Below are 20,968 nucleotides of genomic sequence, written 5' to 3' on the forward strand. Positions count from 1 at the left end.
GTTCTAGGGGACTTATGACCACAGCAGTTGAGTCCCATAGTGCTCAGAGCCATTTGAACCACCATTTCTACGACATCGCGGCGGCCGGAAACAGATCCTGCAAGAACGGGACCATCGACGACTGGAGAGAATCGTTAACGTGACACAAATACAACCCTCCCGCAAACTGCTGCGGATTTCAATGTTCGGCGATCAACAAGTGTTAGCGTGCAAACCGTTCAACCAAACATCATCGATATGGCCATTCGTAGCCGAAGGCCCACTCGTGTACCCTTGATGGCTGCACGACACAAACCTTTACGCCTCACCTGGGCCCGTAAGCACCGACTCTGGGCTGTTGATGACAGGAAACACGTTGCCTGGTCGGAAGAGTCTCGTTTCAAATTGAATCGATTGGATGGACATGTACGGGTATGGAGACAACCTCATGAATCCATGGACCCTGCATGTGAGCAGGGACTGTTCATGCTGATGGAGGCTCTGTAATGGTGTGGGTCTTGTGCTGTTGGAGTGATATGGAGCCCCTGATACGTCTACATACGACTCTGACAGGTGACACGTACGTAAGCATCCTGTCTGATCACATGCAACCATTCATGGCAACTGTACATTCCGACGGTTTTGGGCAATTCCAGCAGGACAATGCGACAGCCAAACGCCCAGAATTGCTACAGTGTGGCTCCAGGAACACTCTTCTGAGTTTAAAGACTTCCGCTGCCCACCAAACTCCCCAGGCATGAGTAAGATTGAGCATATCTGGCATGCCATGCAACGCGCAGTTTAGAAAAGATCTCCACCCCTCGTACTCTTACGTATATATGGACAGCTCTGTTGGATTCTTGCTGTCAGTTCCCCCCAGTACTACTTTAGACATTAATCGAGTCCATGCCACTTCGTGTTGCGGCGCTTCTGCGTGATCGCGGGGGCCCTACACGATATTAGGCAGGTGTACCAATTTCTTTGTCTCTTCGGTGTATAACCCTAATTCTGAACCATAGTGTTTTTCCAAATACTGGACACACATTTCGTCGCCGAGCGGGATTAGCCGAGCGGTCTAGGCGCTGCAGTTACGGACTGTGCGGCTGGTCCCGGCGGAGGCTCGAGTCCTCCCTCGGGCATGGGTGTGTGTGTTTGTCCTTAGGACAATTTAGATTAAGTAGTGTGGAAACTTAGGGACTGATGACCTTAGCAGTTCAGTCCCATAAGATTTCACACACACACACACATTTCGTCACATCGAATGGGCTTCGTGGGGCTATAGTGTTTCAAATCAAGAGCGGGCAGTGCCTCTCTTTTCGTAAATTCCACCGAGTGCAATGTGGTGTTAAGTCGGTAAGAGAATATAATGAGATTTGACGCCAGGATTTATATAAAACGCGCCACAGGATCTGACTAAACGACTTCAGTACGACTGATCAGGGAAGAAATTACACTGATAATTTTAAAAGACGTTTTTCAAGCAGGACAGCTATTCTCACTAATCACAGGAGTTAGGAGGGAGCGGTGGGATGCATGTAGGTGAAAATGCTAGAGAACAATACCCCATGAAAAAAGAAGATTTACTAACGCCAGATAAATTCTCCTTGAATTTTAGCAATCCGTTAATATTATGGTTCCTTATAAAGGTTGATTTCTTAGCAAATTCTATGGGCATTATTATGTCACCAAATGATCGTACCATCAGAAAGGTAGGACACAGTTGCTCTTGTGAACGCATCAAAAACGCTAGCTCTCGCTACAGCAGTGAAAGAACGACACTAGAAGACAAATTCTCCAGTAATTTCTACGAAATGCGTGCGGTTGCTGTCAAACCTGGCTTGTGGCCATTAATTCTGCTCAAGAAAGCACAATGGATAAATTCTACCGAAAGTGGCGAATGTGAAACAAGTCACTCTTCCAAAAACGAAGTTGAAAACCGACAAAATTGACGCACGCGAAATTCAGCTATACAGGGTGAGTCACCTAACATTACCGCTGGATATATTTCGTAAAGCACATCAAATACTGACGAATCGATTCCACAGACCGAACGTGAGAAGAGGGGCTAGTGTAATTGATTAATACAAACCATAAAAAAATGCACGGAAGTATGTTTTTTAACACAAACCTATGTCTTTTTTTAATGGAACCCCGCTAGTTTTGTTAGCACATCTGAACATATAAACAAATACATAATCAGTGCCGTTTGTTGCATTGTAAAGTGTTAACTACATCCGGAGATATTGTAACCTAAAGTTGACGCTTGAGTACCACTCCTCCGCTGTTCGATCTTGTGTATCGGAGAGCACCGAACTACGTAGGGATCCAAAGGGAACGGTGATGGACCTTAGGTAAAGAAGAGACTGGAACAGCACATTACGTCCACATGCCTACACCTTTTTATTGGTCTTTTTCACTGACGCACATGTACATTACCATGAGGGGTGAGGTACTGGTACACACGTGGTTTCCGTTTTCAATTACGGAGTGGAGTAGAGTGTGTCCCGACATGTCAGGCCAATAGATGTTCAATGTGGTGGCCATCATTTGCTGCACACAATTGCAATCTCTGGCGTAATGAATGTCGTACACGCCGCAGTACATCTGGTGTAATGTCGCCGCAGGCTGCCACAATACGTTGTTTCATATCCTCTGGGCTTGTAGGCACATCACGGTACACATTCCCCTTTAACGAACCCCACAGAAAGAAGTCCAGAGGTGTAGGATCACCGAGAACGGGCTGGCCAATTTATGCGTCCTCCACGTCCTACGAAACGCCCGTCGAACATCCTGCCAAGGGTCAGCCTAGTGTTAATTGCGGAATGTGCAGGTGCACCATCATGCTGATACCACATACGTCGACGTGTTTCCAGTGGGACATTTTCGAGCAACGTTGGCAGATCATTCTGTTGAGACGCGATGTATGTTGCAGCTGTTTGGGCCCCTGCAATGAAGTGAGGAACAATGAGGTGGTCGCCAATGATTCCGCACCATACATTTACAGTCCACGGTCGCTGTCGCTCTACCTGTCCGAGCCAGCGAGGATTGTCCACGGAACAGTAATGCATGTTCCGTAGATTCACTGCCCCGTGGTTTGTGAAACCCGCTTTATCGGTAAACAGATAGAACTGCAACGCATTCTCTGTTAATGCCCATTGACAGAATTGCACTCGACGATTAAAGTCATCACACCATGTAATTGCTGATGTAGCGACACTTGAAACGGGTGAAAGCGGTGACGATGCAGTATGCGCATGACACTACTTTGACTCAGTCCACCGGCTCTCGCAATGTCCCGTGTACTCATGTGTGGGTTCATGGCAACAGCAGCTAACACACCAACTGCGAATTTGATATTGTCGGCCCTCTGTTGACACTGCCATTCCGTATTCAAAGTCTTTTGATTCCGGTCGTGCGGCAATAATCACGTCGGAAACCTTTTCACATGAATCACTCGAGTGCTAATGACGGCTCTTGTGTCATTTCCGTGTATTACTTTCTGCGCTCCACAGTTCTGGTCGTAGACGTACGCATCCCATTTACGGAATTAATGATTGCCTCTTATCCCCACTTCTACAGTTTTGAAAACACAAACCAATTGAGTGCCCATCTTTAGAAATAAAGCGAAGTACAATTGTTTCATTTCTCACATTTCTCGACTTGGTACAGCAGTGCTGTGGACGTGACAACGAAGAAGGAGGCCTGAGAGTGAGAGCGAGAATCTCACATAAAAGGTCAGAAGTAGATGTTACCCGGCAATGCGAAACATTTTCCACCCTTGGTGGATAGACGCTGACAAGACCTCGGGCAGCTACCTGCAACAGGCTGATCCGTGAGCAATATTGCCTGTCGATACCGCAATACTGCTGTGTATCGCAACCACATTGCGCTAATATTGTGGCCACACATTGCCGTTAAATGTAGCTCGCGTGATCACACCACGATACATCAGTCACAATACACAAGTTAACGCAAGCGCTTCACCAAAATAAATAAATAAATAAATAAATAAATAAAATAAAATAAAAATAAAAAAAACCGCAACAGTTCACCGGGTTGCGACCTATCGAAAACTCAAAGAATGCGGCCTGTTCTTTATAGTCACCCATGCAACATTTATAATACTCTCCTCTCCACAGGTTACTATCGCGTAAAGTGGAAAACCACCAAAATCCTACGTTTTCTCAAGCTACAGAAGCCCCCTACCGTTATCTCCTCTTACCATCCCATTAGCTTCAGCTCATTGTTCAGCAACGTCTTCGAATCTGTCCTTTTCCGACGCATCCATCAGCACCTGGACCAACATCACCTCCTTCCTGTCAGCCAGTGTGGTTTCCGTTCCAACTTATCCCCTGATGTCTAGCTCGTGTACCTAGCTCATCTCCTATCTCACCAGCTCAACAATCACAAACGTGCTAATTTTATACTCCCCGACCTAGGGAAAGCGTACGACCAAGTACAGCAAGAAATCTGGGCTCCTATTCAAACTCTAAATAAACGCACTTTCAGTTAAACACGTCCACCTTATTTCATACTTCCTATCTACTACGGAAAATGGAAATGAGCGTTTGGCGTCATTGGCCGGGAGGCCACTTACAGGGAAGAACCAGCCGCCTTGGTGCAGGTCTTACTACATTCGACGCCACATTGGGCGACCTGCTCGCCGGAAGGGGATGAAATAGTAATAAAGACAACACAACACCCAGTTCCTGAGCGGAGAAAATACCCGACTCAGCCGGGAATCGAACCCGGGGCCGTAGGACGACAATCCGTCATGCTTACCACGCAGCTATCGGTGGAGGCAGCTATCTGCTCTCAACATTGACAAGTACCGTATCATCTATGGCACCACCTGTGTGCCCGAAGGCTATGCCCCTCTCCTCTCCTTTATCTCCTCTACACTGCCGATATTCATTATCCTCAACATCTACAAAATCTTGATCCGACCAGTCCTCTGCTACGCTTATGTTGCACCAAAATTCTGTAAGGCCCTCCAAATCACTGAACGTCATACAGTCCGCCTCACCTTTTACTTTTCATAAATATTAGGATCGTACGAAAGTTCGTAGCGTTTTTCCATAAGTTTATTAAATGCAACAGATGCACAAAACAAGGACGTTAGTCATCAGTAATATACACTACTGGCCATTAAAATTGCTACGCCAAGAAGAAATGCAGATGATAAACGGGTATTCATAGGACAAATATATTATACTATAACTGACATGTGATTACATTTTCACGCAGTTTGGGTGCATAGATCCTGAGAAATCAGTACCCAGAACAATCACCTCTGGCCGTAATGACGGCCTTGATATGCACCGGCATTGAGTCAAACAGAGCTTGGATGGCGTGTACAGGCACAGCTCCCCATGCAGCTTCACACGATGCCACAGTTCATCAAGAGTAGTGACTAGCGCATTGTGACGAGCCAGTTGCTCGGCCACCATTGACCAGAAGTTTTCAATTGGTGAGAGATCTGGAGAATGTGCTGGTCAGGACAGCAGTCGAACATTTTCTGTATCCAGAAAGGCCCGTACAGGACATGCGGTCGTGCATTATCCAGCTGAAATGTAGGGTTTCGCAGGGATCGAATGAAGGGTAGAGCCACGGGTCGTAACACATCTCGAATGTAACGTCCACTGTTCAAAGTGCCGTCAATGCGAATAAGAGGTGACCGAGACGTGTAACCAATAGCACCCCATACCGTCACGCCGGGTGATACGCCAGTATGGCGATGACGAATACACACTTCCAACGTGCGTTCACCGCGATGTCGCCAAACACGGATGCGACCATCATGATGCTGTAAACAGAACCTGCATTCATCCGAAAAAATGACATTTTGTCATTCGTGCACCCAGATTCGTCGTTGAGTACACTATCGCAAGCGCTCCTGTCTGTGATGCAGCGTAGAGGGTAACCGCAGCCGTGGTCTCCGAGCTGATAATCCATGCTGCTGCAAACGTCGTCGAACTGTTCGTGCAGATGGTTGTTGTCTTGGAAACGTCCCCATCTGTTTACTCAGGGATCGAGACGTAGCTGCACGATCCGTTACAGCCATGCGGATAAGATGCCTGTCATCTCGACTGCTAGTGATACGAAACCGTTCGGATCCAGCACGGCGTTCCGTATTACCCTCCTAAACCCACCGATTCCATATTCTGCTAACAGTCATTGGATCTCGACCAAGGTGAGCAGCAATGTCGCGATACGATAAACCGCAATTGCGATAGGCTACAATCCGACCTTTTACAAAGTCGGAAACGTGATGGTACGCATTTCTCCTCCTTACACGAGGCATCACAATAACGTTTCACCAGGCAGCGCCGGTCAATTGCTGTTTGTGTATGAGAAATCGGTTGGATACTTTCCTCATGTCAGCACGTTGTAGGTGTCGCTACCGGCGCCAACCTTGTGTGAATGCTCTGAAAAGCTAATCATTTGCATATCACAGCATCTTCTTCCTGTCTGTTACATTTCGCGTCTGTAGCACGTCATCTTCGTGGTGTAGCAATTTTAATGGCCAGTAGTGTATTATCCTTGACTATTTGCGACAGTCTGCCAACGCTGTGGGAACTTTTAGATTTCGCGACTGCAGAAATCACTTGATTTTGAGGGCAAGAACTCGTCGAGAAATTTTCGGAGCGCATTTTCATCCGGAAACGTAGTTCTAGGAGGTTGTTCGATAGAGGGCGGAAAAGGTAAAAATCTGAGGGCGCAAGATCACAGCACAGACTCCTGTACAGTGTTTTTTTGTCAGTCTTGCAGAATGTGGGCGAGTGATATCGTGGAGTAGCATCACTTCACTCAGTCTTCCTGGTCGTTGATGTTGGACTGCGTCTGCAAGGCGCCTCAGTTGTTGACAATGAGTGTCACCAGTAATGGTTACACCTCGGGGAAGCAATTCGTAGTACAACACATCGTTACTGTTCCACCAGATGCATAACATTATCTTTTGTGGATGCACGCAGCTCTTTGTACAGGGAGTTGCTGCTTTGTTTGGGCTCAATCATTCCTTTCGTTTCCTTACGTTAGCATAAAGACACCATTTATTGTTAGCAGAATAGGAATGGTTGGTGTTGTTCACGAACCATCTGATGAGGGGCAAGCAAGGACGCACATATGGCCACGTGCTGGTTTTGACTTAGAGCATGCGGTACCCATATACCCGATTTTTGCACCTTCCTCATGGCATGCAGATGTCACACGACGGTGGAACTATCACAATTCATCACATTTGCCGTTATCGAGTACACTGACATGGATCACTGTAGATTAATGTGTTTATACGATCTTCATCCAAACCGTGAAGGTCCTCCTGAACGTAGAAAGTGACTAATATCAAAACGATGCTCCTTAAAACGAGGAAACGATTTTCTTGCCGTGCTCTGTTCAATGGCATTATCTCCATTCGTGGCGCAAAGTCTCTGGCTGCCTCCGCTGCTGTCACCCTTCTACTGAACGCAAACAGAAGAGTATGTCGCTAATACACTCTGTGACCAAAATGGTACTGAAACAGAGGATGACAGTCTAAAGGCCGAAATACTAAGCTGGTTCACAGAGGAAGACTGCACTGTAGTTCCTTCTCTACATTGTCGTACAGATGACAAAATGGTAGATATCGAAATAGATGACAGAGGGACAGAGAAACAATTAAAATCGCTCAAAAGAGGAAAGGCCGCTGGACCTGATGGGATACCAGTTCCATTTTACACAGAGTACGTGAAGGAACTTGCCCCCCTTATTGCAGCGGTGTACCGTAGGTCTCTAGAAGAGCGTAGCGTTCCAAAGGATTGGAAAAGGGCACAGGTCATCCCCGTTTTCAAGAAGGGACGTCGAACAGATGTGCAGAACTATAGACCTATATCTCTAACGTCTATCAGTTGTAGAATTTTGGAACACGTATTGTGTTCGAGTATAATGACTTTTCTGGAGACTAGAAATCTACTCTGTAGGAATAGCATGAGTTTCGAAAAAGACGATCGTGTGAAAACCAGCTCGCGCTATTCGTCTACGAGACTCAGAGGGCCATAGACACGGGTTCCCAGGTAGATGCCGTGTTTCCTGACTTCCGCAAGGCGTTCGATACAGTTTCACACAGTCGTCTAAAGAACAAAATACGAGCATATGGACTATCAGACCAATTGTGTGATTGGATTGAAGAGTTCCTAGATAACAGAACGCAGCATGTCATTCTGAATGGAGAGAAGTCTTCCGAAGTAAGAGTGATTTCAGGTGTGCCGCAGGGGATTGTCGTAGGACCGTTGATATTCAGAATATACATAAATGACCTTCTGGATAACATCGGAAGTTCACTGAGGCTTTTTGCGGATGATGCTGTAGTATATCGAGAGGTTGTAACAGTGGAAAATTGTACTGAAATGCAGGAGGATCTGCAACGAATTGACGCATGGTGCAGGGAATGGCAATTGAATCTCAATGTAGACAAGTGTAATGTGCTGCGAATATATAGAAAGAAAGATCCTTTATCATTTAGTTACAATATAGCAGGTCAGCAACTGGAAGCAGTTAATTCCATAAATTATCTGGGAGTAGGCATATAAAGTTGATTGTTGGTAAAGCGGATGCCAGACTGAGATTGATTGGGAGAATCCTAAGGAAATGCAATCCGAAAACAAAGGAAGTAAGTTACAGTACACTTGTTCACCCGCTGCTTGAATACTGCTCACCGTTGTGGGATCTGTACCAGATAGGGTTGATAGAAGAGATGGAGAAGATCCAACGGAGAGCAGTTCGCTTCGTTACAGGATCATTAGTAATCGCGAAAGCGTTACGGAGATGATAGACAAACTCCAGTGGAAGACTCTGCAAGAGACACGCTGAGTAGCTCGGTACGGTTTATGAGGTCGTCATAAACCTCATAAACCGTGACTGTGGCTATAATCTTAGCAAGGCTTGGGAACCAGCGATCGGGTTAATCAAGAGTAAATCGAGCAAACGTATAGTTGTGACGACCACGGCGGACAGAGCCATCACACCGACGTCATCTCAGACGCCGTCGCAATCTGTTCCACCCCGCGACCGTGGCGCGGGGCGCGGACGGCGGAGGGAGCGCGCCGCGGGCGGAGGGTATTTAAATCGGCCGCCACCGCAACCAAACCCAGTTCCCTCTGAGCAGCCATAGCGTACGGATCTCCGTGCCAGCACGTTCACAGGAGCTCAGTCCGTCAGTTCACCTGATGATGGCGACATATATGATCGCCGAAATATTGTGCCCGTTGGACACTATAGACCGGCAGCATACCCGTGGATATTTTGATTATCAAATACGCCGGGAGAAACTCAAGAATCACAGAGGAGGTATCGTTTAGCTATGATACTGAAATTAGGAGAACATGCTGTCACATGATTGGCCAGTGTTGGACTTACTGTAAAGTTTTTCGTGATTTCAGCTGTGATGGATAATATTACAGTAGATCGGTGGTCTCTTATGCAGCCCATCCGTGCATTGGGTACCACATAATGATTGATTGACAATGCTTGTTTGAGTTGGGGAACAAATTTTTGTTGATGGACCGCAACTTCTGGGGTTGCTAGCACTGAAAACGGTGATCCCGTACTTGTATGCAAAATGAACAATCACTAGAAATGGAACGCAGAGTTATCAACTATTGGGTCATTGCGACATATGAGTTTAAATGTAGAGGCCGTCAATCACTTTCGGGGCGTAGCTTGGAAAGTCGCCACAACGCCACCAGGCTCTTCTAGTTTCCTTGTGCTGTGGTTGTCCTTTATTTAAAATGATTCAATGTTATCGTATCGACTGTAAGAATATGATTTACAAGGTGCAAAGTATAGTTTCCTGTGAGAGGCCGTGCACCAGTCTGTGTTAATGTCTGTGCAGGGCAGGACTTCTAGTTAGTCAGAGGTCTATGGCACACTAAAGTACTAGGACTGTGCTTAATATCGACGAGTACGACGTGAATTTTATAATATTATATTAAAAATATTTTTTAGTCTTCTAATACGTGAGTCAGGAGATGTCTGTAGAAAAGGGAGCAGGCTCTTATCAGAAAGACTGACGCGTTTCTGCCAATGGGAAAAGGTTCTCGAATTAGCTGAGACCGACTTGGGTCGACTGTGGGTGCTCTGATGTAAAATGGAGATTGTGTACTGTATAGGAAAATGAATTGTATCTTTATTACAAGGCCAAGGTGCGCGTCGGAATATTGTTATCATTGGTCTGTGTTTAAGTATATAATATTAAATGCCTTATCCTCAGTGAGAGGGGTGTGTATGTTGGTAAATGTATTTGCTTATTTGACAACATGTCTGCATAATTTAGTACATTTAATTGTTCACCAAATATGACTATCTGTGGAAAAAGGAGTTATTATGTTCTATTGAGCTGGGTTGTGTGTGGGAGAGTAAATGGTTGTACAAAATTCTTATAAGAGGGTGATTGGCATGTAAGCAGAAAAAGTTCTGTGAAAGTGTGTGTTGAAGGAATGAGCGAATGGATGACACGACTCATCTACTACTGTATCATTAGTACATCTAAATAAATGTTGGATAACCTAAATTGAGGTCATTTTTTTTCTTTTTAATCATATGTGTGACTTCTGCTTGGAATTATGTTTGTCTATTTGTTCTAAATGAATACTAATCTATGCTTAGAAACGGAGAATGTTTTTTTATTATTAAGTGAGTTTTGGCAGGACTGAACAGGCGTTTATATATGCGAGTGTTTAAGATTTGTGAGTGGAAATTGTCAGCGCAGCGTGAATGACGTCGGGTTCGCTGGCTGGAGGAGAGACACTGTTTACATGGCGAGATGGAGATGCGGGGGGGATAGAGATCTGCGATATTCAGGAATCCGTCTGTGTAGTGTATGTCGTTGGACAATAGCTGTAGAGCAGTTATAGAGAGAGCCCACTTCGGCGTGCTGGTCCTGGGGCTGAGTGGACGGCTGTTTAGATGGACAGATTTGTGGCTTTGACATGCCGCCGGCGGCGCTTGAATTTCTGGCGAATGGTCAAGACAAGGTCCTGTTGCAGTAACTGAGGTTGTTCTGTTTCTAGACAGGCTGCAGAAGGTAATGGATAAATCTTTCCCTGACTTAAATTGCAGACATCAGATATGCAAAGATCTAGAAATGAGATCAGCTGAACGATGTGTAGAGTGTGACTCAAGCCAAGTTGGAATTTTACTGCAGCATGCAGGTTCGGGAAAGGTGACACGTTTCGCACTGGTTGCAGCCATCTTGAATAATGGTAATCGCGAGATCAACTTACGTGATGACAGAGCGCTCTGGTGGTTGTGATAGGAGCTAAACACAGTTGAACTTGGAGCCATTTTTGTTAGGTAGACGAATTGTATGATCTTCCACCAAAATTCAAACTCCCTACCAAAATCGGACATCTCGAATAAGGCCCTCTGCTGGTGGCAATGTGTACTAACCCGGTTGGACTCCGGGCCTCGTGGCGAACACACGCACATGATATAAATAATAATAAATAATAAATGATAACAAATAATAATAAATGATCATAAATGATAATAAATAATAATAAATAACTGGAGCAGCTGTCCGAATGCAGAGACCTGTTGGAGTGTATCAATCTGTAAGAGTTAACTCAGATGTCCTCTAGACGACCGAATAGTGAAGTAATAGTATGTATTGGGCAGCTTTGGTGATCAAGTGAGAATTTGAGAAGATGATTGATTTGGGTTGGAGTGTTATTCGATGGGATGTAGATTGTTCAGTTGACTACTTCTGCACATTTGCTTCCTTTATTTAGTTGAGTGAAGATCGATTGTGGTGTGTTGGATACACACTTGTCTGTTCTGTAGACCTGGGACAGACCTTAGTTGATGTGTAAACTATAGCCCAGATCTCGAATATGTTACATGATTGAGACCGGTATTCGAGAGTGGAAATATCATTTTGCGTATGTTTGTTTCTAGAAAGTCAGTGGTTTACAGCATGCTGCACATAGATAAAGTTCGGCTTTTGTAGACAATTAATTTGAAGTCTATATCTTGGGAATTGTGATGAACTAGTGATCGGTAGGGTGTAGCCTAGTGCATGATATTGAGAAGCGCAGCGTAATATTATCGAGAAAGTACATGTGTTCTTGCGTTTATGAGTCTGAGGATGTTTGTAGAAAAGCGAACAGACAAGGAAGGAGACACAGTAAGGCGTTTGTCCTAAGGGGGAACGATACCGAATTTGTAAAAGAGTTCTGAGGGTGACTTAGGTATGCTGATGTAAGAGGGAAGATTAGCTCTGAGTGTCGGGTCTGTAGAGAGAAAGAGCAGGTTGACAGTGCTTTCCTAGGATTGGAGAGCATTGCGTTATATAGACGCTGTAGGAATAGGATATTTTTTTTTCGCATGTTGTAGAGATATACTGGATAAGTGCACTGTTTTGTGTCAAATGTGTATATACTGTATTGTAAAGTTAATGTGGTGTACATTGTGTAGCGTTTGTATATATTCCATTGTAAGGTTAATATTGTTTATGTTATGTGATGAGTAGAGAGGAAGTCGTGAGGACGGTAGAGATATTTCCAGAGTAACAGGGGTCAAGAGAGTGTATTTCCGATACTTAGCTCATTGTCAAATGCCAATCAGTTGAGACCGCGATCGCAACATTTAACTGTAAGTATAATGACATCAACGACTTCGGTATTCGTGAGTGCGAATATCATTTTTTTGGTCTGTTTGTTTCTAGCTACTCAGTGGTTTACAGGATGCAGTACTTCGAAAAATTTTGGTGTGTTCTTGTAGTCTATGAGTCTGTAGATGTTTGTAGAAAAAAAGCGAGCAGGCAAAGAAGAAGAGAGAGTAACGCATTTGTGTTGAGGGGAAGCGATCGCCGAATTTGTGGAACAGTTCTGAGAGGGACTTCCGTCGTTGATGTAGAAGGGCTGATTACCGCTGAGTGTCACGTGTGTAGTAAGAAGGAGTAGGTTCACAGTGCTTCCTTAGGGATGGAGAGCATTGGGGCATGTAGTCGATATTGTCAAAGTTACTGTGGCTTACACAGTGTAGGCTTTGTATATATTGGATTGTAAAGTAACTATTGCTTATGTTATGGGATGAGTAGAGAGGATGGCCACGTGTGTGTGTGTGTGTGTGTGAGTGTGTGTGTGTGTGTGTGTGTGTGTGTCAACAGGCCTTGCATTCAACAGCAGAGACGAGCGGCACCTGGAGATGCCTCGAATATGAGTCTGGTGTGAGCGCTGCTTGGAATGCAACTTTCACCGGTGTTCGGTGGCGGCGGCTGGCTGGTGCGAGCTGTGGCTGCCTCACTTTGCAGGGGTTGTGGCGCGTTTGGTGAAGTCACTTATGGGCCGTTACGATTGCAAAGGGGGGAAAGCAGGTTCTGCTATTGTGGAATGGAATTCTGAAGCGTTTTCGTTGGACAGCAGTTAGAGTGAGGAAGGCCGAACGCGCGTGGCTCTGCTTGGAGTGCGCGTTGTGTGTGTAAATAAAAGCTCGGTCATTAAGGGCGCCTATATATAACTTTGGCCTGCGTTCGGCTGAAGCTCGGGGTTGCAGTCCCACCCGATCACATCAGCACGTGTGTATAGGTGAGCACGTGTTTGGATAGGGATTTCACAGGTGCTACGTATGAGGGAGGTGCCGCCACTTCATGTTTGCGGAAGCCGAGCAGGGGGTGTGCGCGTTTCGACATCTGAGGTATACGTTACTTATTGCTCCCTCCTGCGTACTCAATGTACTGTGCTTGCGCACGTTGATTGCATTATTTCGGAATTGGGTCGGTAGGCCTTCGTATGCGCTATCTGAATAGTTAACGAGTACTTAGCGTGTCTACACATCATACTGCTGTATTATTTAGGAGCAGTTTGCATGTCTGCACTGAAATTATTTGCGAAAATTAGGGGTTGTTTGGGTGTTTGGACGTAAATGTTTTGCATTATTTACGAGCAGTTCTCATGTCTATAAGCTGTGCTATGCCTTATTTTTAACTGTTTAGAATTAGCAAGCGTGTGTCTAGAGCCTTATAAATAAGTTATGGTTCAAATGGCTCTGAGCACTATGGGACTTAACAGCTTTGGTCATCAGTCCCCTAGAACTTAGAACTACTTAAACCTAACTAACCTAAGGACATCACACAACACCCAGTCATCACGAGGCAGAGAAAATCCCTGACGCCGCCGGGAATCGAACCCGGGAACCCGGGCGGGGGAAACGAGAACGCTACCGCACGACCACGAGCTGCGGACAAATGAGTTACGTGCTAGTGGTTTGCAGGTCTGTATGGTGTGCGGCATGTCAGAGCGTGTGTTCTGTGATGCATATACTCCATTGATAAATAAATTGCCCCCAAATAAATAAAGTACACTCCTTCGTCCTTCCATCAGCCTAGTGCGGGTTGAGTCCATTTACCAGCTGCCCCCTAGGAAGTGGTGGGGGAGGTACACTTCGTTTTCAGCAATTTTCTTACGTTGGTAGCGAAGACGCAAGTGAGCTTTGTTTACTGGCAGATTTCACACTTGGGGCCTGATCCTAGGAGGAAGTGCTGGTCAGGTGGATGATATTAGTACAAGTGCCTTTTCTTTACGCACAATTTCCTTAGGTTTGTAGCGAAAGTGGAAGTGACGTTTCTTTACTGACAGAATTCAAACTCGGTGAGGGTTCCTAGGAGGAGGTTCCGGTCTGGTCCTCTAAAAGTATTTGAAAGTATGTAGCTGAACACCTTTGCATACGTATATGATATTGTAAACTGAATTATTTAATATGATTAAAATTGAAGTGGAATTAAGTATTTAGGTAATTGATAGGTTAGGTAGGCGATGTGGGTGTTAGCATATTTACAGAAGACTATGTCCGTCACGTGTCTGGAGGGGGCGATCGAGGGTGTGTGACGTAAGCGGTCGGACGTCCGCGGGGCGCGTGTCCGACTACAACGCATGCGCGAGAGAGAGTCAACTAACTTAGCGAGGGGTATCGTGGCGCAAACGTGCTCTTGTACACTCATGGCGGATTTAACTGTTGAGCAAACTTTGGCGCCAAAAGTATAGCACGGTGTTCTCGGTCACATAATAATAATAATAATAATAATAAACCCCATGGAGGCCTGGGAAAAGAATAGGCCTCCGGTATGTTCTGCCAGTCGTAAAAGGCGACGAAAAGAACAAACCACTAATAGGGCTAACCCCCTCTTTTAGTATGATTAGTTGGTTCAGGACAGAACTAATGAAACCTCGGACAAGCACTGTCATGGTCGGCGACAACGCTTGAACCCTCTGCCCGTCCACAATGGTAACGACACTGCTAGCCACACGGAAAATGATTTAAATCCAAATAGAGGCGTTTTGCAGGATATGGTTCCTGCAAACACTCTAGAAGGAAAACAAAGACAGAGGATGAGATGGTCAGAGGAAGTTAACCGACACCTCATGTTCTGTTATTACCAAGCAACAAACTTAGGAACCAACACAACTGGATACAGATCACAAGTATACACAAAATTTATCACCAGATACCCAGAATTATATTTTTTAACAGAACAACGACTAGCTGATCAGATCCGTGTAATAATCAAAAATAACAGGACACCCCAGTCAGAATTAGAAAACATCAAACAACAAGTACAACAAATACGGGAACAAAATAATGTGCAATCAGAAGAAGAAGAAAATACAGTAATGGACTCAAACATCCCAGAGCAAACAAACAAAGAACAACACGCATCAATTACACAATCAGAGGAAAACGAAATCTTAAGACAGCCACCAGAACAAGCACAAATAGACCACGAAGTGACACACATGTTAGATATAGAAGAAAAATTTCAGCTGACATATATGGAATCCAAAGACACAAATACAGACATTAGACCATTCTTGCATAGACCACCAAATAACCCACAAGTCGAAACAACAATAACAACTATCAACACAATCATACACAACAAAATAAATGAAAATACAACTATGGAAGAGTTACAACTACAGGTTTATATAGGAACACTCACTACACTAAATATACACACTAGGCAGAAATCAGAACCAACCAAAAGACAGAAGAAAACCACAAAACCAGCATGGCAACACAGACTACAGATCTGAATAGAAAAACTGAGAAAAGACATCAGACAGCTAACACAATTTATAAGAAATGAAATATCAGACAAAAAACGAAAAAGGTTAGGTAAAATCTCACAACAAGAACCGATAGAGCAATTAGATGAAAAGAAGCAGAAGATACAAAAAAAGTGAAAATAGAAGGAAACAAAACCAAACATTCAACACAAACCAAAAGAAATTTTACCAGACAATAGATAACACACACATTAAAATAGACAATCCACCAAACATAACAGACATGGAACACTTCTGGAGCAACATATGGTCAAACCCGGTACAACATAACAGACATGCATGGTGGATACAAGCAGAAACAGACACATACAAGATGATACCACAAAGACCTGAAGGGATAATTTTGCAACATGAAGTCACCTGAGCAATTAATTCTACACACAATTGAAAAGCCCCTGGAAAAGATAATATAGCAAATTTATGGCTAAAGACATTCACGTCAACACATTCACATCTAACTAAATTATATAACAGTTACATTGCAGACCCATGCAGAGTCCCTGATTCACTTACACAAGGAATAACTTATCTGAAACCTAAACGTCAAGCAGACACAGCAAACCCAGCAAAATATAGCCACATAACATGCCTACCAACAATATACAAAATATTAACTTCAGTCATTACACAGAAATTAATGACATATACAACACAGAACAAAATTATAAATGAAGACGAAAGGGCTGCTGCAAAGGAGCACGAGTATGTAAAGAGCAACTGATAATAGCTGCAGAGGTGACATATCAAGCTAAAACTAAACAAAGGTCGCTACACTATGCATACATTGATTACCAAAAAGCTTTTGATAGTGTACCCCACTCATGGTTACTACAAATATTGGAAATATACAAAGTAGATCCTAAATTGATACAGTTCCTAAACATAGTAATGAAACATTGGAAAACCACACTTAATATCCAAACAAATTCAAATAATATCACATCACAGCCAATACAGATTAAGTGTGGAATATACCAAGGAGACTCATTAAGTCCTTTCTGGTTCTGCTTTGCTCTGAACCCACTATCCAACATGCTAAATAATACAAATTATGGATATAATTTTACTGGAACATACCAACACAAAATCACACATTTGCTATACATGGATGATCTAAAACTACTGGCAGCAACAAATCAGCACCTCAACCAATTACTAAAGATAACAGAAGTATTCAGCAATGATATAAATATGGCTTTTGGAACAGACAAATATAAGAAAAATAGCATAGTCAAGGGGAAACACACTAAACAAGAAGATTACATATTGGATAACCACAGTGACTGCATAGAAGCGATGGAAAAAGCAGATGCCTATAAATATCTAGGTTACAAACAAAAAATAGGAATAGATAATACAAATATTAAAGAAGAACTAAAAGAAAAATATAGACAAAGACTAACAAAAATACTGAAAACAGAATTGACAGCAAGAAACAAGACAAAAGCTATAAATACTTATGCTATACCATTATTGACCTACTCATTTGGAGTAGTGAAATGGAGTAACACAGACCTAGAAGCACTCAATACACTTACATGATCACATTGCCACGAATATAGAATACATCACATAGATTCAGCAACCGAAAGATTCATATTAAGCAGAAAGGAAGGAGGAAGGGGATTTATCGACATAAAAAACCTACATTATGGACAGGTAGACAATTTAAGTAAATTCTTTATAGAACGAGCAGAAACTAGCAAAATACACAAAGCAATCACTCATATAAATACATCGGCTACAGTATTGCAATTTCATAACCACTTCTACAACCCTTTAGATCACATAACATCAACAGATGGGAAGAAAGTAAATTGGAAAAAGAAAACACTACATGGCAAGCACCCGTATCATCTAACACAGCCACACATCGATCAACACGCATCTAACACATGGCTAAGGAAAGGCAATATACTTGTATACAGTGAGACAGAAGGATTCATGACTGCAATACAGGATCAAACAATAAACACAAGATATTACAGCAAGCATATTATTACAGATCCCAATACCACAACAGATAAATGCAGTCTTTGCAAACAATAATTAGAAACAGTAGATCACATCACAGGCGGATGTACAATACTAGCAAATACAGAATACACCAGAAGACATGACAATGTAGATAAAATAATACATCAACAACTTGCCATGCAACATAAACTAATAAAACAACACATTCCCACATACAAGTATGCACCACAAAATGTACCGGAGAATGATGAATACAAATTACACTGGAACAGAAGCATTATAACAGATAAAACAACACCACATAACAAACCTGACATCATACTCACCAATAAAAAGAAGGAATTAACAGAACTAATCGAAATATCCATACCCAATACAACAAATATACAGAAGAAAACAGGGGAAAAAATTGAAAAATACATCAAACTGGCTGAGGAAGTCAAGGAGATGTGGCATCAGGATAAAGTTGACATTATACCAATTATACCATCAACTACAGGAGTCATACCACACAATATCCACCAGTACATCGACGCAATACAGCTACATCCAAACGTATATATACAACTACAGAAATCTGTAATTATTGATACATGTTCAATTATCTGAAAGTTCCTAAATGCAATGTAACATATACCGTACAGTTAAAAGAAAGTCACGCTTGATCAAGGACCGCGTCACTTTCCATTTTTCACCAGACATAACGTCTGAGAAAGGAAAGAAATAATAATAATAATATATAATAGTAAATGATAATAAATAATAATAAATGGCAATGAATGTTAATAATGAATAATAACAAAGACAAGTACGGTTTTGCACGCATTATCTTGTTGGAATTTGAATTTGGCGTCAAATTTTTCTGGAGGGTTAGTTGACGTAGCCCAATTGATCTATTTTCCCGCCAAAATTCGAAATTCCCGCAATTTTTTCTGGGGGTTGGGTTAGTGGACATAGCCCAACTGGCCTATTTTCCTGCCAAAAGCCGCCATCTTGGATGACGTCATGCGCTGTTGCCAAGTCTACATGCCGCCATCTTGGATGACGTCATCGCCGCCATCTTGAATAAATCTGGCAACAATGGAGAGTGGGGCCATACAAAGGTTGCCCCACTACTCCTGACCATGTTCGAAGTCCGTGAGTTCGACGGAGTGCCCCATTCTGCTCTGTTACGGTGTCTAATGACTACTGCAGTCGCTGATATGGCGTACCTGGCAGTAGGTGGGAGCACAATGCACCTAATGTGAAAAACGTATGTTTCTGGGAGTGTCCGGATACTTTTGATCACATAGTGTAGCTGTAGGGATTACCCTGGAAGACCTCGCTCCTTGATCCAAATTCTCAGTGCCATGCCAGTCCACTTGAAATTCCCCCTTTACACATGAACAGAATTCCTGAGCCTCTCCAAGTTCTGGAATAGCACCTCAGCGTCGAATGTAAATGGGGGACCCAGCTTAAAATGCAGGTGCAGGTACCTATGGAAATGAAATGGCACAATTTCAGAGACTTTACTAGTTTCATACAAATATGATCTAATGTGTATAGAATGAAGCAGGTGGCCCAGTGGTTAGCACACTGCCCTCCTTTCAGGAGGACGACTATTCAAACCTTTGTGTGGCCATCCTGATTTAGGTTTCCTGTGATGTCTCTAAATCACCTCAGGCAAATGCCAGAATGGTTCCTTTAGAAGGGCGGAGCTGACTTCCTACCGCATCCTTCCATAATTTGCTCGGACCAATGACCTCTGCGTCTCACTTTTTGGTCCACTGTCCCACCCACCCCCCATCAAAAAAAAAAAAAAAAAAAAAAAAAAACAAGAAAAAACAGCCAACCAACCAACTGAAGTAGCGAGTGCCAGGGTAATCCGTGCAGTTGTGTGAACCACTGTGCGAGGGTTGCTTAGTGGTTAACGCACTTGCCCTGTAAGCAGAAGATCCGGGTTCGATTCCCGAACATGGTACAAATTTTCGCTTGCCACTTCAGTTTATACACATGCAATCATGTCTGTATGAGACCAGTAATGTCTTCAAAATTGCATAATTTCATTTGTATAAACGTTAATATTCGCTCTAAGCCAATATCGTACTCATAAATGTCGCTTGATGGCCACTTGGGGCGCTGCTATCGCTGTGGGTGACAGAAACGAGACCAAGCGTTGCAACAGATATGTTAGACTGTGCGTGTAGGTACCGTATTAAAGTGCGGTGCAAGTGCTCCTTGCCTCCACCCCGTCGCCTCACCTATGTTCAGGACTAGAAATCGTAGGTGCAGTGCAGAAACAGCTCAGCGAGAAGCGTGTGGGGATAGTTACTACTGTAGGCAATGTCAGTGAGTGCGGCGACCGACAAGTGGAGTGCTGGCTGACCTGCCAGATGCTATGCATGTGCACGATGTGCGGGTGGTGGAGGCGCGCGATGATGTCGAGCTCGCGCGGCAGGAACTTGCGGACGAAGTCCTTGGGCGCGTCGGCTGTGTTGATGATCTTGCAGGCGAGTTTCTCCAGCACCTGCGGGTTGTCGGCACTGCCGGTGCGCCGGTACTCGGCCACGTAGACCTTGGCGTAGGAGCCCTCGCCCAGCTTCTTGCCCAGCTGGTAGCCGCGCTCCGCCAGCACCGCCATCTCGCTGGGCGACTGCCCCAGCCCCGCCGACTGCGCCATTTTGTCCATGGCCCCTCCAGTCCCTGCCGGACAAGCGCGTGTGCTTCGTCACTGTCCCGGGCTGACTCTCTGCCAACAGCAAGCACACCGAACAAGACACCTGTAGCTCCCAGGAGACCGAAACCGTGCACGACAGACTGTAGCCCCAATTAGACACCTGTTAGGATCATTCAAAAGGAAACGAGTGAAAAGATGTAAAATGAAAACGCCTCAAGGGATCATGATACTACTGCACGAAGTAATGGCCGCTATC

General features: G+C 44.0%; 1 protein-coding gene across 1 annotated transcript in view; it reads right to left on the bottom strand.

Moving 5' to 3' along the window:
- Positions 1-20,724, bottom strand: part of LOC124789096 (testis-specific serine/threonine-protein kinase 1-like) — a 118,311-nt gene extending 97,587 nt beyond the window's left edge. Inside the window, exon 1 of the mRNA XM_047256386.1 lies at positions 20,422-20,724. Coding sequence (XP_047112342.1) covers positions 20,422-20,724 — 303 coding nt within the window. The remainder of the gene's footprint in view (positions 1-20,421) is intronic.
- Between the last annotated feature and the right edge of the window lie 244 nt (positions 20,725-20,968).

Source organism: Schistocerca piceifrons, chromosome 3 (genome assembly GCF_021461385.2).
Source record: "Schistocerca piceifrons isolate TAMUIC-IGC-003096 chromosome 3, iqSchPice1.1, whole genome shotgun sequence".
NCBI lineage: Eukaryota > Metazoa > Arthropoda > Insecta > Orthoptera > Acrididae > Schistocerca > Schistocerca piceifrons.